This window comes from Egretta garzetta, unplaced genomic scaffold, assembly GCF_000687185.1.
Source record: "Egretta garzetta isolate BGI_Z169 unplaced genomic scaffold, ASM68718v1 scaffold256, whole genome shotgun sequence".
In the NCBI taxonomy this organism is placed as follows: Eukaryota; Metazoa; Chordata; class Aves; order Pelecaniformes; family Ardeidae; genus Egretta; species Egretta garzetta.
In genome coordinates this window covers 3,364,186-3,388,333 of record NW_009260073.1, presented here as the reverse complement: position 1 = coordinate 3,388,333, position 24,148 = coordinate 3,364,186, and the positions used below count along the sequence as shown (strand labels likewise).

The 24,148-nt window shown below is 36.1% G+C and overlaps 1 protein-coding gene across 1 annotated transcript; it reads right to left on the bottom strand.

The window, feature by feature from the left end:
- Positions 1 to 510: 510 nt before the first annotated feature.
- Positions 511 to 24,103, bottom strand: RELL1 (RELT like 1). The gene is made up of 7 exons (XM_009641285.2): positions 23,995 to 24,103; positions 13,450 to 13,692; positions 11,560 to 11,631; positions 10,202 to 10,259; positions 7,336 to 7,575; positions 6,483 to 6,670; positions 511 to 2,925 (listed from the first exon to the last, which is right to left on the bottom strand). Exons 1-6 carry the CDS (start codon positions 24,101 to 24,103, stop codon positions 6,490 to 6,492), a joined length of 903 nt encoding a protein of 300 aa, XP_009639580.2. The 3' UTR covers positions 511 to 2,925; positions 6,483 to 6,489.
- Positions 24,104 to 24,148: the final 45 nt, after the last annotated feature.

The window sequence follows — 24,148 nt, the reverse complement described above, 5'->3', positions numbered from 1 at the left end:
GGAAGCAACTGCAAAGACCTTCCTGTCATTTATAATTAATCCTTTCATACCTTACAAAAACAATTGAGAATAAAGATAATGTTGTGTATTTTTTAAAAGCTCAATGTCAAATACAATAAAAAGTAAAGAGTCTTGATACTTTAAAGGTAAAAGGCCTTTAATCAGATACCAGCTTGGATTAAAACATAGATTTTCTTCTTTCCCATATAAAATATGGAACTAAAGTAGTATTTGCAATTGTCCTTTCCTCAGGAAAATAAAACTGCTCTGAAGTACATGATACAGCCACCTAACCTTCTCACTACCTCCATAAACAAAAACTTAAGATGCAAAGAGATTGCATTATACATTAAGACTGGGCAAAGGTTAAATTTCACGCCATGGATGCAGGCTTAAGGAAATCATGAACAAGCTTAAGAATCAATATTTTTTATTTACTGCTTGGTAGTACAAAAGTCATATATAAACTATTTTGTTAAAAATACATCCAAAATGCAAATTTAAGGCAGACTAATATGGCAGTATCCATACCCCTATAAAACAGCAGAGTGTAGTGTTAAATGCAATGAAACAGGTACAGTTTCTAATTCCTCTTATTGAAGTAGCAATGCACAAGTTAAATTCTTGCACATATCATGCTTTATAATACCTTATGTATCTTATAAGGTAAACAATGTTTTACATACCCAACACATTTTCATTTCTTTTATTCTACATATTTCCAATGGAATCAAAATAGAAACTACTTTTAAATCAAGTAAAAAAAATACATATTTCTGTTTAAAGTTTCTTCCATCCTTTGGCAAATTTACTTGCAGTACACTAACCCATCATCATGTATCAAAACACAGTATTATCAGAATAACCCCTTCCACTTTTTTTCTTAAGATATTTTGGGACAGCCTATAACTGTGTATCTCCTTTCTGAAAATTATTTGAAAATGCTTGGTTTTGCCCAATACTCCCTTTTATCTAGTAACATTTTATACTCATAGATCTCTGTTTCTTGGAAACTGAAAGCTAACTACTATAACCAATACTAATTAAATTCTTCTAGAAATATTAGCTCTTCATACAAATAATCAAGTGGAGCTTGAAGAAGAAAAAATATCAAGAATATTAAATGTATGCCTGTAAGGTGAACGTGGTTTTTATGCTATACTTAAATACTGAAGTGATTTCATCAGCCAGGTTTAAATCAACGGGAGCAGGGGCACAAAACACTGAAGTTCCAGTCCTGGCCAAACAGTTACTTTGGGTTCTTAAGGATAGACAATTACCTCTAAAAATATCCATTTTAAAAGGAACAATAAACCATTTACTCTTTTCAGAGCTTTGGTGGGTGGGGGGTTGGGTTTTTTTTTGTTGTTGTTTTGGTTTTTTGCCAAATACAGCATCAGTGAAAAGTATATATTGATAGGACCAGTCAGTGTCTTGTGGGTACAAAAAGTAGGACCATCAGCAGCACATACTTTCAGCCAGCGTGAAATAAACTTGCTGCTTCCTGACAAGACACGGGAGTATCTAATACATAAACAAGAAATTAATGTTTATCCTTGCACACATTGATTAACACTGCATAAACTGACAAAGAAACCTGATTCTCAGATCTGAAGAAGAAACACAGTTTAGAGCCCTTGGACTAAAAGGATTGAAAGTACTAATTTAAAACAAATTTAAAAATAAACACTGATTTTCATTGAGTTCATAAAATAGATTAAGTTATAGTTCTCAGAATATAGTGCAATCTCTATTAAAATGCATTACATTAGAGCTTATATTCTTAGGCACTCAGAACAAATGTTATTTTTCAGTTTCTAGTTTGCTGAAGTATTGCAGAGATATCCCTCCCCAAAACAAGTAATAGGACAAATCATAAGCAGACACAAAAAATTAACATCACAAAACCATCACTGGTATTTTTAGCAGTAAGTCACACTTAAAACATGAAGGGAGTGACACTGGCTTAAGATTTTGGTGCTACCCTCAGTCCAATAAAGCCACTATGAAGTACTTTAGCATGCACTCCATAAATTTTTTATGCCAAATATTCCATATCCTTATCTTATGGTTGAAATACGTTGCCTGAGCTTAATAAGGAACCTGTGGGTAAAAACAAAGAAAGGCAAAACTATTAGGCACTGTTCAAATATGAGTGAGTAGTTATAAAATACCAGAACAAGTGGCCTCAAGGAAAGTAACCTTCCCAAGAGCTCACCCAACTGCATAGAAAAAGACACTCTTCAGCCTGTGCTAAGTAGTAAGATGTAAGTAAGGGAGGTAAGACAACAATGTAATTTAACATCTGCATATAGCTGAACTACTCTGTGCTACTAAGTACCCTTCACAGAGTCCAAGGGCTTATATACTTAAGGCACACATGGAGATTTTGGCTGATGTAATTATTTCCTTGTATGTTTTCCTTGGCTACTAGCAGTTAGATTAAGAGAGTATTTTTGTCTTCCAAAGGCTGGTTTTATCTTCAGCAAATGCTCGTCAATTCTGGAGTTGAAGAACAGAGGAGAAAAATCCCGATGGACCAGAGGAATGAACACAGTTTATCCATAGAGTAATCACATAACTCACAATATTGAGCTCATTAAAAATGCTTGTCTAAGCACAAAAAAATTAAGATTATTTGATAAGGTTTTTACATTTCCTGTCTAAAATCTTATCTGTATTTTTATTTCCTAGATGAAGCCCAACATTTGGTATAAGGTCCACACAGCTCAGCAGTATTTAAGTGTCAAGATCTTACTGATTTGACTGGTGAAAAGCCATTAAGTGTTTAACCTTGCATGGATGCCATCACAAAACTTATAAAATGCTACAGTGCCATAAATACATGTCCTTAAATAGTATGCATCTCTTGGGAGTTTTCAGTTTTCTTCAAAGTGCTAGCAGACAAGCTTCTAAAATTTCCACCTGCAAGAGAAGAAAACAATTCTAAAAATACACCTAAACAGCAAAATTAGTTTTAGGATGAACACGCCAATTAAAAAGTTAGCAGATGCTCTGAAATGGAAAAAAATGTCACATTCGCATGAAGTGGTTGCCGTGCATTGCAAGTTTAGCATATGAAATCCTAAAGGAGAAGAATTAAAAATTCAGCTGGTACTCATGACAAATAAGTGGAAAACCTGACAAAACACACCACAGTGCAAAGCAAAGACAATTTTGAAAAGGATACTAGGAATGGAAAACGATACATAGCTTCAGCGCATCAGTACCTTAAGTTTTTTATTTACCCAGTAGCTTACAATAGATGTGTAAGAGCTCAGCTCAGAATTTTTACTTCAACTGTCAGCTGTATATCTACTACTTTTTTATGTGCCACTAAGCATATCTTAAACTTAACTGTTGAAATGGAGTCTGCTGAGAACAAGGACCTTGGAGACATGGAGAAGACACACGACAACTTCAAATGATGCAGCCACTAGGATAAGCTGAAATACTGTTGAAGTCACTTCAAGAAAATACTAAGAACATGTCAGTTTTGGGGAAAAAAAAACCGGAAGTCAAGAGCAGCAGTGAACACAACCAGCCAGAAATATTGTGTCATTCAAGTACTGCCCAACTCAGGAATTCCATCTCATACAGGAATTTGCAGTAACAGCGGTTAAAGTCAGGCCACAAAGCACAAATCTACTGCCTCCCAGTGCCGGAACAAACCTTTTCTGGCAGCAGTTAATCATATTTCTGTCTGCCTTGTTCCTCTGCATCTGAAGATCTGAACCAAATTCTCCAAAATTACATGCTTTTTATCATTAATTTTTTGGCTGGAGGCACAAAAGTCTTAAATGCTGCTTATTTGTTCAGTTTCAGTAAATTAAGCTAAAATAATTTATTAGAAAACTGAAATAAGTAATTGAACTAAAGGTCTAACTACTACCTGTTTATAATGTCAACAGTTTTTCATGGCAGTGAACAAAAACTGATCTAGAACCATGCTAGGGAACAGTATCAGAGTCTTTCTTGAAAAGATCTGTTTATTTTTTGTAGCGCGCATCAAACAGGCCTGGCTAGTTTCCCAGATCATTTACAAAAATAGTTCTTTTGGACTGAAGAGACATTTACAAGAGATTCTGTGGAGCCATTTCTCTACTATTGGAACACTGGTTTTCAGAAAGGGCAATACTTCAATCTTAAGGGAGGTTCTACAATAAAAAGCTGCCATAAATGGACATTTAATTTTTTTTTAGCTATACTAGCATATCTCTCTAGAGAACAGCTTATTTTTAGATTATAGTAGTAATTTAGAGAACAACATTTAGGTAATTACAGGGAACAGCTTTCTTATTTACGAGAAGAAGGAACAAATCAGAAAGAAAACCGGATATTTTTAGAGTGATTTCAATAGATTTTTTTTAATCAAAGTGCACTGGAATTAACTTTATTTCCATATGTGCCCTTTTCTTTCTATTTCTAATGTTTAAAGATAACTAAAATCGTATTATGAACAGTCTGATCATGCTACCATTAGAGATATAGAAAAGGAAAAAAAAAAAACAGTCACGGGAGTAATAAAATAATTAGCTGGGCATTAAAATGCCAATGCAGCCAGTGAAGGAAAAGGTTATCTCCTATTGCATTTAGCTAATATTAATTTTTTAAAAGGAAAGAAGGAAAAAGAAACCACACCAACGAAAAAAAAAGAAAAACCAAACCTGAGCACCAGGACATTACTCTTATTTTCTGATTCAGAATTAAGTTTGTCTTTCACTGACACCTATAGAGCCCTCACAGATTACAGAGCAGCAATGAGACAGCAGGCACTAGAAAGCTATGCTTTGCCAAAATTTGCCACAGAACAAAAGCAAAACAAAAAATCCAACCATCCTTACAGTCTGTCACCTACCTCCAAGGCAGGGCCAGTTATATTTGTCCAGCCTGGTCTTACGAATGCCCAGCAATACAGATACGACACCGTATCCCAACTTAATTTTTGAAACCTGAACTCCACCTCCTTACAAATTAGCCTACTAGTTACCTTCTGACCAACTGAGCAAAGAGAACTATACTTCATTACCCTCTGCAGCTTTTTAAACTTTTGGAGACATACCACATCTCCAAGTCTTTCTTCCTCTTTGACAATGGTTCCAAAAAAATTGGGTATAATTTAATGACAAGGCACAGACAAATACACTCTGCTTAGTTTAACAGTCATGCCTGTGCTGCCAGTAAAAGTTGGGAGGAAGTATCCCATTGCATACCAGCTCTCTACTTTGTTTTCCTTTCTAAACTGATACAATTACAGAATGTTTTCTTAATGAATAAACAATGGATATAAAGAAAAGGCCACACCTTGCACCTTGGCCTTTCAGAATTTAACCTCAAGACACTTGAGGGGGTTTGGGTTTTGTTACATTTTTAAACTTACCCTATTTTCACTTGTGCATTTCCCTCTTATATTTGAAGTTATTGAGAGTTCAAAACTGGACTGAGCTGACACAACATGACTTTTTCCTCTCTCTCAATAAACAGAGTGCAGACTTTGCTCGCTTTCTTCAAATCCAGTGCCTTTGTCACCCAGAACCCCTTTCTTCCCCAAGGGTCAAGCTCTGTATTTTGAATCACATTTGTGTAAAATCACTTTTTCCCTTCAGATTACCAATCAGTGTGTCATCAGTTAGAAGTAAACCATATTTAACTTACGCAGTTTTTTTCATCCCAATATTCTTAACTGTTAGAAAAAAAAAAAAAGTAGTCAGGGGTGCATTCCAAAACCATGCCAGACACATTGTTGACGTTCTTAATGAGGTATCTCAAGAAATTCACTGAAGTTTAATGACTCACAAGAAAACCCCAACCTCCTGGCTTATTAACCTACCATAGACACCTGCAAAACGAGCATTTGCCTGTGTCTCCATTCTTATTAGCCAAAGCTCCACTGATCTATCGGAGAAGTATCTAGTAAGCAGTCACCTTATACAAGCACACAGTACAGGGCAGCAAGCGTAAGGAAGAAGCACTGCAGTTATTCCAGCAATGGAGGTGTCAGCAGCATTTGTTTCTTTTGGGCAATAAGCACATTGCTGCTAAATCTAAACCATCATTTATTGCCAAAAAATTAATATGCAGATGTTTTATTTCTTGGACCAGTGATGCCACCTCCACAAAGTAGTTTTTATTTCAACATCTACTCTAATTACAAAGTCTAAATAAACAATTAGATAAGAATTTGGTGGATATATTAGCCTTTATCAATGCTACTTCAAATGATGCAGCCAGCCAGACACTAGGATAAACTGAAACACTGTAGAGGTCACTTCAAGAAAATACTAAGAGCATGTCAGTTTAGGAGGAGGGGGGGGGGGAAAAATAAGGTTAATGTTAACCAAGTGATCAAATATAATTTTTGCAGACTTCTGTATAAACTTTTGATGAGTTTTCATGCAGAACTGATACATTTTCAACTTCATTTCTCTTTACTGATCACTTTCACTTGTTTTACAACACACCACTTCCCCAATGTTTGGTACCTGCAGTTTACTCTGAGCTTCTCCTCTCTTGCACCTCCTGTTTCACAGGCGCGGCAGGAGCTTCGCTCGCTTCCTCTTTTGCAGGCGTGGCAGGCATGTCACCATTGACACTCTCCACGCCAGTAACAGACATCAAGCTTTTCCGTTCTTTGGAATTCGATTTGTGCTCCACTTTTGTGACTCTAAATCTGAGGTAAGCAAAAGAATGACTTAGTTGTATTTCCCAAGAGATTAGTTAGAACATTTTTCGGTACCCAAGGTATAGATGGGTCTATGTTTTCGGATCACAAGACCTAGACATCGGAGCAGACACCCACATGGACCCAACTTCACTTCTGAGCAATCTTCCTTCCTGTCACCTACACGTACTTTTAATACTCACTATTGCTGAACCACACTTTCTCAGGGAATTGTGTTTTAAAGCAGAATCCACATACTGGTTGCATACTACTTCTTAGAATGGTAATTTTCTAAGACAACTACAACATAAGCTAGGAATTAAAAAGAACAAAACAGAACAAAGTGGTTTCCATAGCTCACACTTACTTGAGAAATATCACATTCAGAAACAGAAGAATCTATTAGTATTAGTTCTTGTTTCTTTTTAGCCAGTATCAACAGAGCAATAGCTATGGATTTATACCCACAGTAAACCCCCATCTATTTACATAGTTTAAAAAAAAAAAAAATCTACATTTACTTCTTCCAAAAATAACTTCAGTCTAATAGAGACAGGGCTGCAAAAAGCAATCACTGATGCTAAAAACAGAGTAGAATCAATGGATATCTGATCCAACATGGGCCACTGTAGCATCCCTAAGAAAAGTATACAACAAAATTACCTAAGTCTTACCTTCCCACAGAAAGGACCGTAACTTCTCCAAGACGACTTCTTCTGTGCTCTTTAGATTTGTGAGCTGGCTTTATAAGATGCCATCGTTTGTGGCTACAACGCGTACAAACATCCTTTTCTACTACTCCTCCAACAGTATGGAAGTGATGGCCTTTGCAGCTGTGTTTAAACGGAACAACACCAGGTGACAAAGGAGTCCCTGGACTCGTTGGACTCCCAGGAGAGCCAGGAGATAAAGGGCTGTAGGAAAAAGTATAAAGGAAATTCAGTGTTTACTGTAAAACCGTTTCTTAAAAAGGAAAAAAGAAAAGGATAAAATATAACCTTCAGTTATTTCTAGTGAATAGCTAGTTTTTGAAGAGACTGATTATTTGTAAGGATGTGTAGTTTAAAGTTCCCTCCAATACCATATTTTTGCAGTTAAAATCACTTCCATAAATTAATTCAGCTGCAGTCATGTGGTTAAGGTAACTACCATGAAGAGCAAGGGGGGGAAAAAAAAAAAAAAAAAAAAAAGGCTAAACCAGCAGAGAACAGGTTATATGAACTTATACCTATGAAGACATCTAATTAGCTGATTAAATTCACACTTGGAGAACTACAGAAAGTATTTCAGAATTGTTACAGTATCCCTAAGAACTCACAGAAAAGAACAGTCCCACAATATTACAAACAGGCAAAACTAAAATGTCTACCATGAAGAGAAAAGGAATCACAGATCATTCAGTTTAAACTTCAGAAAAATGTTTTTTAAAGTACCTAGAAAGAAAAAAAAAAAAAAAAGCAGTACAACCACCAAAAGGCATTTATTGAGACTATCTCATCAAATCAATCTAATTTTCTTCTAAAGCAGAAAAGCAGATAGCATAGATAGAAACCAGATGTACTTTTTTGGACTTCAGAATAAATTTTGACACTGCCTTGCAACACATTCTCCTAAAGCAAGCTAGAGCACATGGTACAGTAATTTCGCCTTTAATGCACTAAGTAGTACACCTTGTTAAAAAAAAAAAAAAAAAAAAAAAGAAAAGATAAGACATACCAGAGAGTTATATGTCAGTAGCTTACTAGGAAACTGGAAAGACATACTAAATGTGGTTATTCTGGTTCTGATGATATTCAGTGTTTTAAACAGTTCCTTGGGCAATGGAACAGAAGAATAGCTAGAAGTACCCATAAACTTTGGGTCACCCATAGCAACTGTAGAGGACAAGATGAAAAATTAACATGATCAGAGGAGAGCATGTGTGTGAAAGACACATTCACACATACATAAATCTTACTAAAAATACTGGATGTATTCCAGTAAAGACAACACAAATTTCAGCGCTTTAGCAGAAAAACTTCACAAACACAGATTAAAAAGCAACTAGCCAGATGATCATTCTTCAGAAAAAGAAGGTGAAGATCACAAGCTGAACATGAATCATTACGATGATGTTGCTTAAAAAGGACAATTTTCACAGTGGAAATAACAGGACTATAACCTATGAACCCAAAGTTACATTACTCAGCATTGATCATGCCTCAGCTGATTGCTCCATCCAGTTTTAGAAATCTTATTTCAAGAAAAATACTAACAAACTGAAGAGATTCCAAAGGAAAACAGAAAGAACAAATTAAAGAAATAAAACACGCCACAAAAGACTGGAGTTACTTGGATGCTTATTTTCAAAACAAAAATATTGACAGAAGACATTTAATGGTTTTCAAATAAATAAGAGAATACTATTAAGGGAAATAAAATCTGTTCAACATTGGAAGCAAAGACAGGAACTAATAAGAGGAACTTTAAGTGGCAGAAGTACATATCTTACTTAACCATTACTATTCCTATCATTAGCAAGCGTTTCATAGTGCACCAAACTTACAAAGAAATACAGTGGATTTGCACTTGAGTTATGAAAGCTTTAGGAGTACCTGTCAGAAGTTGTGTAAGAGCATTCACCACTGAAACAATAGTCTAAAACTCCCAAAATAACATCACACATGCCTAGGCAAAAAGATTGAGTTAAAATTCAAACAAATATTTCTGCTGCACCGTAAAAGTTTAAAAGCAATTCCCATACTTGAGAACTCCTTTTGTAAGTTCAATATTTCTTCTGCAATAACCGAGCCTCTCACCATTAAAACAGGTGATAAACGGTTGCGTACTCAACCCTTTGTTTTGCTAAAACTATACACTCCCATTTCTTTTATTAGTGACACAGTACTACTTGAACCTTCACGCGCTCTGCCTTGAATATGAACACAAGGTTACATATGAAGAGCATTTAGGGTAGTACAGATATAGTTGAAAGGTGCTTATATACAGATACAAGTACTTTTACACACATGATGCATCTGCAACTCAAGGGCTGAACTACTTTCTCAAATTTTCTAAATCGGTGCGTAGTGAAAAAAATAAGACTTAGATCAGCCAACATATATTACAACAATTATAAAGAAAAGAGTAAACCAGAAAGAGACATAGAAAGAGATGTCTATTTTAAGTTAGCATCCATACAAATGAAATGAGCACTGCTTTTGCTCTTTCAAGTCAGAGTAGCTTTGGACTAAGCTAACTTGTAAGTAACTTCACCCTAAAGTAAACAAGTATTTGCAGCCTCTGTAAATCTTTAGCTCAAAAAGCAATAAAAATCCGAATCACACGCCTAGAACACATAACCAGAAAAGCCAGTTACTAGCCCAGGGCATACATTAAAATTTAGTGACTCAAGAGACACAAGGAAATCAAAGTATTATACTCTTAGCCAATAACTCAAGGAAGTGATGCAGTCTTAAAAGAGCTTATAAAATAAAAACCTTTGAAAGGGTACGGTTTTAGTTGCCTCAGGAAACATGCATTAAAAAGATGAGTAATTACCTTTCAGGTTCAAAGACACTGCTATCTGCTACCATGGCCTTTAACACATCAGCATTTGCTGCAATGAGAATAAATAGAACTCTTCAGAAGTGTACGGCTCTAACTTTAGAAAAAACAAACAGCAAAATTAAAGGTCCTCAAAGAAATTTCATCTTAAAGAAAGATGACTGCATTACGTACATCTCCAAAAAGGCATGAGAGAAAATTATGCAATAAAATGTTAATAGAAATAGAATTCTATGGGATTTTCTTAACACGAGCTATTAAAATTACAGTTCATACTGCACTCAAAGCTCTGCCCCAATACAAACCATACAACGTAGCCATCTGCACAACACTCCCAAAACAAGATCTCTGAAAATTTTAAAACATCCATTTGACCACATCACCTCACGTGTATAAGCAACTTCAGATTAAAAACACCACTTCAAGTGAGCCCTACAAAATGCAATTTAATTATCAGCCAAGAACTACCAATTGCTCACATTCTAAAACACATGTGCGGTACCTAATCCCAACCTCAAGTTAAAATAGACAAGCTCAACTCCTTAAGTTATTAACAGGAAGACAAACAAACAAAAAAACCCCAACCCCCCCAAGCCCCAAAATACAACTTTTCCAGAGGACTAGACCTCATTCAGAAGTAAATACATTCCAGTTCAATGCTCAGAAGAACTCGTATTTATAAAAATGTAAAATTAAAAGAATAAAGTTTCTTGTCTATAAAAACATGTAGTCTTCTAAATGTTTCTTCTACTGGGCAAATACATTCTGAACTAACCAAGCATTCCATGGGCTGCTTAACTGTGATTTTATTTTTTCAGTCGTGTTTTCTTTGCAAACACAGCACATGGAAGTACCATGTCCAAAATTCAACACTGCTGCTAGTCTACCCTATTGTCTGATGAAAGGTTTGTGCATAACTGAGACAACAGCTACAAGAATCAGCTCAAGACAAAGTTTAATCTGTCAAGACATCAAAATTCCACATGCTTTAAACACTGCCATTAAGGAAGCATCCTTGAGCTTTTATTTCACAAACAAAACAAAAGGATGAAACACACACACACACACACACACCCAAAAAAAAAAATCAAGCACCAAAATAGTTAAAATAACAAAAAATTCATGAACCAAACTTATCATACAGAATTATTTTCAGGTAAGCGAAAAACTTCCGCTTTTTTTTTTTTTTAAGTTACTGCCTCCTGAAGGCAATCTCAAAGAGTTAAGCATGTATAAAATGGTTATTAAGTGAAAACACACAAACATACCATGCTTTGCAATACCTGAAAATACATTATTTGTTATAGAACACCACCACAAATGCTCATAACTTCACTATCACAATACTATACCTTCATTTTTCATAATGTAGTTAACAATTTGTCCCACAGTGTCGTTATTCTCATGTATAGTTTCATTCATTTCTGTGCAAGGAAATAAATACGTTGTCAATACCTTGGCCTTCTGAATCAAGAATTGAGTTATTTTAAAACAAAGTAAAACCAAAAAACCCAAGACAAAACAAAACCAAACACCACAAGTTACATAAAACAAAAATAAGATCTATTGTCACTTTGGAGGGAAAGCTTAGATAAGTCTTTTTAGTCTTTATTCAGGAAAAAGTACAAACACAAGTTTATGGAATCTATGCATCGTCTCTAACATACCTACCTAAGACTTAATAAACTCACTATTTTCACAAGCATATGTCAAAATTCCTTCTCTAGCTAGTAAGGAGGAGACAAACTAGAGAGCAGTATTTCTAATCCTAACAATAGAGAGAAAAAAACTAACTTAAAAAAAAAAAAAAATCAATAAACTGTCTCAAGTCACTATTTTTAAATAGGCATTGTCAGCTTCTAGTCCAAGAGGGATTCAATTTAAACTTTTTGCCACATCTACAAGGACATAACATTTGATTTTTTTAATTAAAAAAAAATTCTCATATGACTACAGGAGCAAGGGATTTAAGAAAGAAACTTCATGACCATACTTAACACTTTTGGAATGGATTGCACCCAATAACAGTACTGGAAGCTTCCCCAGAATAACCTCAGAAGGCAGAGAAAAATCGGGTAGAAAAATAGAACAATGAAGAGGCACAGCTCTGCTCTTCCCTAATGATAGTTATGACTAGTTTCATAAAAAGGAAAAAAAAAAAAAAAAAATCACAGGATTGAGGCAAGTTTGATAGAGGAGACCCTACATTTGTCTCTAAGTAGGAAATTACGGGCTTCCTCATCTCTGTACCCACTCTTCATCCTAACACCTGCAACGTTGCAGTGCTACTTAGACACAGCTACTTCCCCAAACTCCTCACCCTGCTGTTACCGCTCAGGTGCGCTCACAGATCGATGGTCCCACTTGCCGTGCATGTGCCCCAGGCAGCAAATGCTTAAGTACATACTGACACATCACTGCCGCACCACATGGCTCTACCCTTACCACCAAGCCACTGTAATTTGCACTTATTATGCTTATTGTGAACCTACTGACAGTAATTAATTGGGAGAAAGGAAGAGGCCCTAAGCATTTACAAGTGACTTGGCCCTTGTGTTTACTTAGCCCAATGCTGTACTGGGTTACTATAGCCCTTCCCAAGTGATAACACTCTTTTGTGTTGGGTTGTTGTTTTTTTTTCCAAGTAAGAGTAGATTGGAATAAGGAACCATAAAAACAAGAGCACAAACAAACATACATTAGAACAAAAACAAAGGTATCTTTAAGAAAAAATTATAAGCAGCACACATTACATAGAACGTAGACAGTCAGTCCAAAGGCTCAGATTTATAATGAGAGGGGAGATGAGAATGACAGCACAACAGGAACAAGATTGCTAAACATAAAACTAAGATTTTAGGCTTTAAACAGCAGCTTTTTGTCACCCCTCATATAGAATTATTTATCGTAACACTTCGTTGCTGACAGCATGTGCAATGCAGAAGAGCAATCTGGTTACTCCAATTGTAGTGTATAGTTGCGAACAAATATACTGGATACTTTGATCCCTCTTTAAGCTCTTAATTGATACTAGAGGACTTGCATGGGAAATTGAAATACTCCTAGTTTTGACTGACAAAGACCAAAACACAACAGACATATAATGGTAATAAAAATACTTTTCTTAATATTGTTTTGATGTCAATTATAGACAGAGAAATGACAGAAGTCCCACAATAAATTATTCCATAGTAGTTGCAGCGTACAGAAATAGGAATTTGTTTAGTAGACTTGTCGATTACCTATCTTTTCATCAAGTTTTTCTTCTTCTACTTGTTCAGCCTCTGTTGTACAACGATATCCTTTTTTCTTAAGGACATGACAGACGAAAATCCCCAAGAGACCCATGATGAAGAAAACAGGAACCAATGCAAAGGCAATATACTCTAGGTGTTCAGCCTTGCCATCATTGCCATCAGTTTTAGTTGTCAAAGTAGTTGTCTGTACACCATAGCTTGACAAAACCTGGAGGAACTCTCTATCACCTACGTAAATGAATAAACACAGTTATTACTATACACCGTAAATCACTTTAAAGCATCTAGAAAATTACAAGCATGAGCAAAGCCCCATAGTGTCAACATGAAGTACCTCCTGTGATGACTTGAACGGGCAGCACACACTCTGCTGGCTGAGAACTTAAGACCCCTAACTGTAGATACTCCCTTATCATAAAACGATTACAGAACATCTAACATACAAAAGCCCCACATGCTATTTCTTCAGTGTAACAGCAAAGAACAATGCATGTTCTAGCCTGACAGGTTAGAATAATCTCAAACAAGGGGGCTCACGCATTTCACAGAAGAGCAACAGCACCGTTGCTCCTTGCTCCCATCAGTGAGGAAAATGCCATACCATTCGTCCAGTCCTAAGTTCATGCAAAACTGCTAAAAAAACTTCTCATATTAGGCAAGTATCCACGTAAGTACAGGATTTAGTATTGGCCCTTGCAAAGAAAAAGTATCAGGTGTGAGAGAAATAGCCTTGATTGTTTTTTCTTAACAGTGGGTTTTCCCAATAAGAACAAATATTTACCCTCTAACCATCAGCATACATTGCTTGTTTAAGATTTGGAAAATATTTTGTATTTAAACTTGAAACAGAATGGGAAAGAGGCTTTTCTTTTTGTTTACAAAGGATTTAAGTTGCAGCATAGGCACACACTAACTCTATACCCACAATTAAGAATTTTTGCTTCAATTAAGCTCTGAATTTTACAGATACCTACTCCATGTTACAGATCAGGCTTTTGAACTATCAAAAGTATAGAATGTTTACATTAGAAGGGACTGATGAAGTTCATTAGTCCAAATACTGCTAAAAGCAGCTCTGATTAAATCAGGTTGCTCAGGTAAACTCCACCTGAAAGATGGACATTCCACAACATTTCTGGGCAACCTGTTCCAGTATTTACCCGCTTTTATGGCCAATATACACAGATAAATTAAAATCTCAGTACCTTCTCATACATGAAATATAAAAGTATACAAGTTCAACTGTTCAGCTAAATCCAAAAATACAGGTTTGCATACTCAAAATTCATTCTGAGCTTCTAGAGTTTATACACACTCCCCACCCTATGTAATAAAGATTTAAATGTTACTCTTCCAACACGCCAGAACGCTCCTGTATTTCTACCCTCTATTCTTCTCCTCCACTTCAGCTGAAAACAGTTTTTTGGAGTAAGAAAGAATGACAAAAAAAAGAACAATGAAAAAAAATCTAACGCTATTTCAAGATATTTTCCATCTACTTGTATTAAAATGGGCAAGGCAATCCAGAATTGTTCCATTCATCCAGCTGGTTGAAGGAGTGAAGACTCATCAGAAAAACACTTACATGACACTTCCACAACAGAAATGTCTAGAACAATAAAATCCCTTCCTTTAAAAAACCAAATAATGGAAGCCTCCAAAAAATTGCCAAGAGACCATTATTCCATGAACACCTCTACTGCATTGTCTGCATAACTAAGTTGTATTTGAAAAATACCGGTAAGGTGACAGATAGTTAAGAAAAGATTTTCAAAACTCTAGTTAGGTATTTACCTTAATTTTCTTTATACCAAAACACTAAACCTTTTATTTTTAAAGTATTTCTGAATTTTTCAGGACAGACTTGAATTGACAGTTCAGTAGTAATACACAAGACTTGCTCAAAGTGAAAGGCACTGGAACTTCTTTGACATAACAATTGACAAACCACTAATTAGCAAAAAAGAAAAAAAAAGATGTAGTAAGCATTTCTCTAATTTTCTAGACAATAGTAGAAATGAAGAAACATGGAAAGAAATGCAAACAAACAACTGAATAGATCACAAGGCTTAGTGTTAAAACAAAATCTGAGGATGTTTGCTGTGGACAAAGCCAGATGGTCTAGCTTGCTCCCAAAACCAAAAGAGAAAGCTATTCACTTTTAAGACAGGCCAGCAATCCTATAGATAATTGTATGCAGAATTTACTAGATAAATAACCTTTAGAAGCTTTAGCTTATGCCTGAGTAGGACAATTGAACAATATGTACAATTTAGCACTTCAAAGCTACAATTGTTTTACGCTACAAGGAAACAAAAGACAGGAAAGGGTGATGGACATAATCACAGAACTGAGAAAGTTATTCTTACATACAGTTTATTTGCTTTCTAAGAATTTATAATTCATGTTTTAACAAACCAAAATAAAATAGTTTGGGTTTTGGTTTTTTTTGCTAACTCATCAGGTAGCAACAGGCATAAAGTCCTCCACTTAATCACACAAAGTAGCTTAATTTACTTCCCAGGCAAGAGAAAATCCATCACACCACAGAAGTATTATTTTGATGATTACAACACCTCAGGATCTAAGAAATCCAACTTAAACAGTATAAATCACAAGGTCAGAAGGGTATTAATAACTAAGCACCCTTCATGTTCAAATATAAGACCAAAAGAGGCAGATGCTTTGGATTTTGCTGCACGTTATTCATTTTAAGAATGAATGGGAAAGACCTACTACGCTATTTCTAAGACATCAACAGCCACTTACTAGTCATGCTACTGGGTGGAAGGGCCACGAAGTGAATCTGAATCAACTTTTTCAACTTTCTACCTCTCTTTGTGGCAAGAGCAGCATGCATTGCCCAAACAAATAAGATCTTAGTATTTTCTCCATAACTGTGGTAGGTAATTCCCACTTCAAACCCAGAGAGCAAATGTGCCATACTGCATGGCTAAAGGCCCGTGCTTCAGACTCTCCAGGTTGTGGTTCACTACAATTTCTCCAGATGCAAAGTGGCTTTAAGAGGTCCCTTCCCCTCCAGTCCTCTGCTACCCCTCCAGCTGTGCTCCTGACAGACTGTAGCCCTGAAAACAGTTATAAACTGGATTACTGAGATGACCAGGGTTTAAGAAAAAAATGCCTCAAAAAGTCTTCAGTTTAAGCAGTCATTTTACTGAATCAGTATAACCTGTGGTTTGGCAAACTGCTCTATCAAGACAATCAAGAGATTGCATAAGCTGAAGTGGGGGAATAAGCAACCATAAGCAAGTATAGACTAACACATCTAGAACAAGCTTTCCTAAAGTAATTGTAGTAACATGAAGCCATAGCCTCAGAGTATGCTCTAAAAATAAGGGCAGGAGGATTAATTATATGTAAAAAAAAAAAATATGATGCCTTACATTATTATTTTTTAGCCATCAACTTGAAACCCCACCAGCTTGACACAGGCACTGAAAACATACATAAAATTTAAAATACAAAGCTGATTCACAAAGCTGCATACAATCAACAGAAGAAAACAATTCTACAAAGGAAATGGGAAAATGGATCCCAAATACTATTAAATGCTCACAGCAAACGAGAAAAAGTTCTATAGAAGCCTGAGCCAATCTCAAGTTCACCAGGAACTCTAGCAACAGAGCTACATCGCATTTTCAGAAGGACAGATCATTGCTGAGCAATCACTAAATACCATCCCTACTCTCCAAAAAAGCAAACCACCACAAACTACTGAGGTTGATATTCACAGTCTACCGAATATATATCACCTGTAAATGCTTGCATGGTAAGACAAATTCTCAAAAGGACAGATGCAACCTATGCAAGTTAAAATAAAAAAAATAAAAAAATAAAATAAAAAAAAAAGCCAGAACTGTGCCTATAAACTTTTTTCCTGACAGAAGGATGTTGAAAAACTCATAATTTATCAACTGAATACTCTGTAGCACAGATTAGTCTACAAATTGGACTGAGATTTAAAGAGCTTTTGAACTAGGCAGGAAGATATAAAGTATCATTTCCCATTTAAAAATGCATTAACAAACATAGATACTTCAACATACCAGCCTATATAGATAAGCCTATGTGATTTTTCTTCACTTGTGCCTAGACACCTAAAAATCTAATTGTCCCATTAAAATCCAACAAGATACAAACAACTCTGCAAGGTATTTTGCTTAAAATGAATGTTTCTATATAAACATTGTTTACAGTAATTATTATTTATAACATACATTAATCTATTATAATTATATATAATTTTATATATGAACACATACAATATATAATTAATAATCTTTCTATATAAATACATAATTTATACCAGGTCCTTAAACTGATTGATGCCATTCATTTTATATTCAGAGATGTAAAAATTCACCAAAAGGAAACCAACAATATCCCAGAAGAAGTTAATTAGCTGGATCAAATACTTGGTGCTGCATCACCTTATAAGCAAAGCGCTTGGCTTCCATTATCAAACACCCTACACATATCAAGAAGTCTGCCCTCAAAAACCTCAGCAGTTAGGACATAATGCAAAACCAAGGCTTGCCTAGCTAACAAGCAATACATTTTATATCCCAAGTCGTAGCTACATCACTCTTTGTATGTTCCCTATTCCTCTTCCCCAAAGGCGTATTATGCTTATTAACAGACTGTTGATAATCTACCTCATTCTCATGATGTATGATGTTGCTTCACAATGGTCTTTAATTACAAGTTCAGGCCATAGCAATCTTCCTTGACTCATGTCAATTCACATAGAAATTAATTTGCTTCGGTGTTTTCCTGTCTTGGCATTTTTATATACCTGTCACTGTACACCAGTCTACATCTAAAGTGATGCTTAAGCTCTAGATCACAGATCACATCCATGCTACTAGTTCAGATCCCGTGTACTTGTTTGCTTAAAAAGGAATATATGTTAGGTATTGAACTTGAGTACTGTCTGCCCTTACTTAATCCTTGCCTAAAAAGTAAAATATAAGGACAGCCTCAGACAAGTCTTTTCCACTGGTTCTAAACATTACTACTCTGACACACAGATAGTGTTCTTCCATCCCAGCAAAGGCTCAAGTAAATTTTACAGCACCTTTAGGAAACAGAATACAGGAGGAAAAAAGTTAGCACGTTAGTAAAAAAAAAAAAAATCTTTCATCTTTCAATAAATTGCAATTTTTACATGGCCTAGACATATCTATTAACGTTCTAGTTAAACACTGTATTCCCTCCATATTAGTAAAATAATGTTTGACCACAAAAGTATTCCAAGACTACAACATCTTGAAAGATGCGATAAGAATGAAGTTGGAGCAGACCACATAAGCAAAGCAGCTTTCTTTCCCCTTAAGGTTTTATAAACTCACAAAAAAGAGAGATGGGAGCACCTCAGAGAGGTCATCCCACATCATCCCACTGTTAAAAAGCAGGATTAACTGTAGCTAGACAATTATCTGCCAAGCATGGCTAAAGATCCTGCAAAGGTAATAGCTTGCTCTCCACACCTATTTTCTTTCTTACTGCAAATGGAGGGTCAGAACAATTCCTCCTTTAGCATCTACTACCACAGTATCAGATTCTGCTTGCACTGAGTTACAGAATTACACTTTTCCTTGGTTTTAGCTGCACGTACTTGAAAAGATTTCATACCCTGCGTTATCACTAGGACCTCCACAATACGGGCCTCCGTTATGTGAAAGCTTTGCCTTTAGTATTGATCTAAATAGACAATTTTCAAACTTTTCATAAAGCACATGAGAAATCACTAGAAATATTTAACGTTGCTTAAAGAACAACTCGAGATTCTTGAAAAATAAATCCTTTTTGTAACAGAGACCAAAACTGTTTAGTTGTTAATGTAAGCAACAGTAAACCAATCATTAAAATAATGCATTATATTTATTTTTCTAAATCTACACTAAACTTAAGCATAATATATATATAGCTGATTACTTCAAGCACATTCCAGTTGGTTTTGTATTGTTTAGTTTACAGAAAGTAGCCCATAAACAGTGATGTAATCTTCTCTCTGCTCTACAGATAAAGAATCCTATTTGGTTACTCTGGATTTTGCCCATTACGCCCATGCCATTTATTTCTTATGGCATGCCTTTTAAAGAACTTTGCTTACATTTTACGAATTTGATTGTTGAAGCAATCTACCTGCTAAAAATAAGTACATACATATTCACCATCTTCTCCATAAAATTCAAGGAGTTACATGATCATATTTCCTGCTTTCAGGCACAAAAATGAAATGTAGCTATCAATCTCACGGTATACAGAAACAAACTATTATTAGCCTTAATGTTAATTAATATTTAATGTCTTTAAATATGATCAATGTACAACCATTTCCAGCATAGCTGGAAAATGCATCTCAGTAGCAACATCAGCTTATGCATCTCTCCCTCTCCTCACCTTTCATGCGCCAGCTCACCTGTCTGTCGAAAAAGAGCAATCACCTAAGGTTCAGAATAATTTAGACAGAATATGGTTTGCTTGAGTGTTTTTTTGGTTCTTTTGGGTTTTTTTTTTCCTTTTCTTTTTCTTTTCTTTCACACCTGGATCACTTCTAGTTCAGTTCACCATGCGGACCTACACTCTGTTTACAGGGCATAACCAAAGGACTGCTTAAGCTGGCAATGCCACAAGGAAGAATGGTCAGGCAGCTGCACCCTCTGTTCACCCTGCAAGGAAAAGGCACCTGATGATCATACCTAGTGCTTCATCCTCTCCTGGCTCCAGGGGAAGTATACCTTGAACAGCATTAAACTGTAACAACACTTCCCACCTCTGGGCCAGACATCTAACCTGGATGGATGTACACTTTGATTTAAAGCATTCATTTTAAGTATTACTTAAAGTAAATTTTTCTTTATTTTAAATTACACACCTTTAAAGTCAGTCATAAAACCAAAAAGCCTTGCTTTTTAGCTCAATTTCCTAAAAACATGCTAAATACCTCACTCAAGAATTTAAGAAAACTAACTTTATTCTTAAAAATTTACTAAGGTAATGGAGTTTTAGTGAAATTAATTAAATGCCCAAAATGGTCAGCTTATGTCCCTTGGCATCTCAGAAGTGGTAGATATTTTCTTAAAAGAAAGAGGCTCTGAATCAGCTATTTACTTTCATTCAGTACATTCAACTTACTTGGATACAAAGCATTCTATTAGAACTGCAGTAGAGGTTTCTGTTATCTAATTTAATTTTTTATATTCTTAATTCAAGTGCTTAGCAGTGTATTTACTCAGAACTGATGATAACGATGTACTGATTTAATACAGGCTTTTAACTATTTTAACGATAGTAAATTTAGCCATAACAGTTTGCTGAGACTTCAAATTAAATATACTGTTTAAATCAGAGAACTCTTAAAAAGTATTTCTCTATTTTGGACACGACAGTCCAAATACCTTTGCATAACTAAGCAGATGAAATAACAAGCAACTTCAATCACAATTCAAAATATATCACTGTCCAAAACAGACACACACAAAGATACTAGGAAATGTTTGGGCTTCTCTACCTTACTAGTAAGGTGGCAGCTACGGAAGAGACCAGGCAAACTAGAAAAGTCAGTAAAGAACAAGTTAAAAAAAAAAAGTTTATTTTCCAGAGGAAAAAAAACCTCCTAAGTGAAAAAAAAACTATTGCCTACTATTTGCTTCATCTATTGTTCAAGGAAATTGTACTTTAGGGAATAGGCATAAACTGTGTAACAAAGGAAAAACACTTATCATTGAAGAGGAACACTCAACAAGTTTGTGAATTCCGCTTAACTTCTAGCTTCCTTGTAGTAATCGGAAGCCACAACCAGAAGTGAAATAAGCAGGAAGTCTGATGAGCGAAAGGAAGCCACATGATGAAAGAACATACTGACAACTAGTACAGTACTGCCAATTGCCTCAGAGGTTAAGCCAGGTTGTTTAAGGTTTGCTCGTAAGAACAGACCTCAAAATCTTTATTAGATTTGTCAAAAGCAGTACCTCAAAAAAGTGAGCAGAAGGATGAAACACATTTCTTTAAAGCTCATCCTAGCTGCACCTACTTTGAGAACACGAACAATAAGAAGCACGCAGCAAGTCTCAAGGATGGCCTACCCGAGCATAATACCTAACAGCATCCTTACCCACCCCACATTGCATTCGAAGCCATGAAACTGCAAGTCTTTCATAGTACTTCAAGCTGGAGCCTGCTAAGAGTCCTTAAATTAGAGACCAAGTCTTTGGCTCGCTGAAGTCACCACAAAAAACTGTGACCGTGGGGAAATTGTGCAGTAGGTCAGGAAAGAGAGCTTTCTACTCTGAGAGATAAGTCTCCGCCCTGATGAGTTATTTCCTAATCCCCATTTATTTCTAAATCACATGCCTTATCAACACTTTCAGTAAGTTGTCTGCAAGAAGTTTTAGGCAGGGTTCCCTGAAAGCCTGGAGGTGGGGTGGGGATTCAGAAAGGAGATACCACCGATGTAAGGATAGGTCCTATCAACAACAAACAAACTACAGCTAAAAGCATTACTGTATAATGCACAGAACCCTCAGCAATTTTAAACCATTGCAATTTCTACACTCCCAGATAGAGCTTGTTAGGAACCAAAAAGGAAGACCAAATCTAACAATCATCTTGTCAGTCCAAAAAATCACAGCATGAAGGCACCTGACATTTTTAAAAATTCAGTGAGAAAAAACACTGAAGAGTATCTAGAGCAGTTTTGTCCTGCTGAGAAAGGGAAATATTGCAATATGAAGGGCAGTAACAGGAACCGAGTCCATTCCTTGTGTGACACAACATGCAGTTGATAATGCTGTGGAAACATACAGAGACAAAAAGCTTGCATTTCGCTGTTTACTAGCATTAAAGTTGCAGTGCTTATGGTGTAATTGCTGTGGTCACTACTTGAGCAGCGCACAGCTCCTACTGCAAAAATACACAGAACTGATGCTTTTACATTTCCGCTGGAAAATTGTCCCTCAAATTTCAGTTTTCAAATAAAATATGCACTGCATGCAGCTACCACATGCATTTAAAAAAGCACACTTCACCAGTTTGGCTGTTTAAAAAAAAAAATAATCCCTGGACACGGCAGATATTTCAAAGTATTCCATATCACAGGTAAATTTACAAGTGCAAGCAACATCTGACGAGCAGCATTAAATAAATGCATTGATATGATGAGTTTGGTAGCATTGATGCAAACTAACATCGACACTAGTTTCGGTAAGTCAAAAATCAATTTTAAGCCAAACCAGTCCATCTCCCGTATGACAACAGAGCAGATAAACTGACAGAAAGCATTTGGCGAACTCAGAGGAAGGAGAAAATTCTCTCACAGCTTTCCTATCTCCAGCTAGACTTGCCAACTTCTAGCGTTCGTAAGTACAATCCTACTCATCTAGATACACCAGACTAAATTACTGCTATACTTATTAAATCCTACCAATGCGCATGGCACACTAACAGTCCTCCAGCATAACAGTCTTCAACCTCAGTAAAGCAATCCTGAGTATAAACATTTGTACAAAGTCATTACAAGCCTATGTATACACATCCTTTGGTTTACTAAAACATCTGTTTACGCTCTCTTCAAGATGCCAGTAGTAGGTAAACTGTGTAATAATCTGTACATGTAGAAGCATGCAGTAATATGGCAAAGTAACAATCATTGAAGAGCAAATTAATTTTTTACTCTGTTAAAAAATATTTTACACTAACACAACTGAGGAGGAAAAAAAAAAAAAAAAAGATGGTCATGATCAAGAAGAGAAGAAAAATCCACAATTCTTCTCCTCCTCTTACCTCTGCATATAAAACCTGAAAAAATAAGAATTAGGGCCTCCAAGAGCCGTAGCTACCAGTCACCACAAATTTGAAATTCAAAATGCTTCAACTCTTTCAGTGAACTCAATCAGCTGGCAGAAAAGAAAAAAAAAAAGGTCTGATAATGCTAGTATCTTTAGCTCCATTTTACTGGCCCCAGTTGTGCCTAGCAGCACTTTCTTTCTGCTCTCCTGAAGAGAAGGATGGACTGGATGACAAGCCTTCCATTCCTCTCACTTTCGGACAAGTAGCATGTGGTAGATACCTCGATCCTTTCTGACCACGCTGGTCTGCACCAAGAAATAATTACAGATGTACAAAAATAAGCATAGAAAGACCAGAAACTTTTATTGCTTAATTTTATGCTAAGAAGTATGTCTATGTTAACCGTTCCCACTAAGTTTAAAGTTGATGCAGAACCAGCTGGTACGCTGTTACCAATGTCATACCACCCAAAGCTGGTCAAGTTGAAGATCACGCCAGGTAAAAAACAAGCATCAGCTTAAACGCAGATGTTTGAGAAGCACAGGCAACACACAGAAAAGCACTGCAGCCTACACAGGCAACAAAATCAGTTTCACTTTGAGATTACTCGTACCGTAACATTTGTGGTTAGATATAAACAAAGAAAATGCCATTTAAAACTAACTTCCTCTGCCGCTCGCATGCACGCAAGTGTTCTTCAGAGGCGTCCAGGCTTACAGTCCACTGAATTCCCCGAACGTAGGCGCCAAGCCACGTTCAATCTCCCAGCAAAGAGACGGTGAAGCAGAGGCAATCCTCTCTGATGCGTTTCTACCCCGTGAGCCATCCCATTCCCCCTCAGAGCGAAGTCAGCCACGGGGGAGTTGCCAGA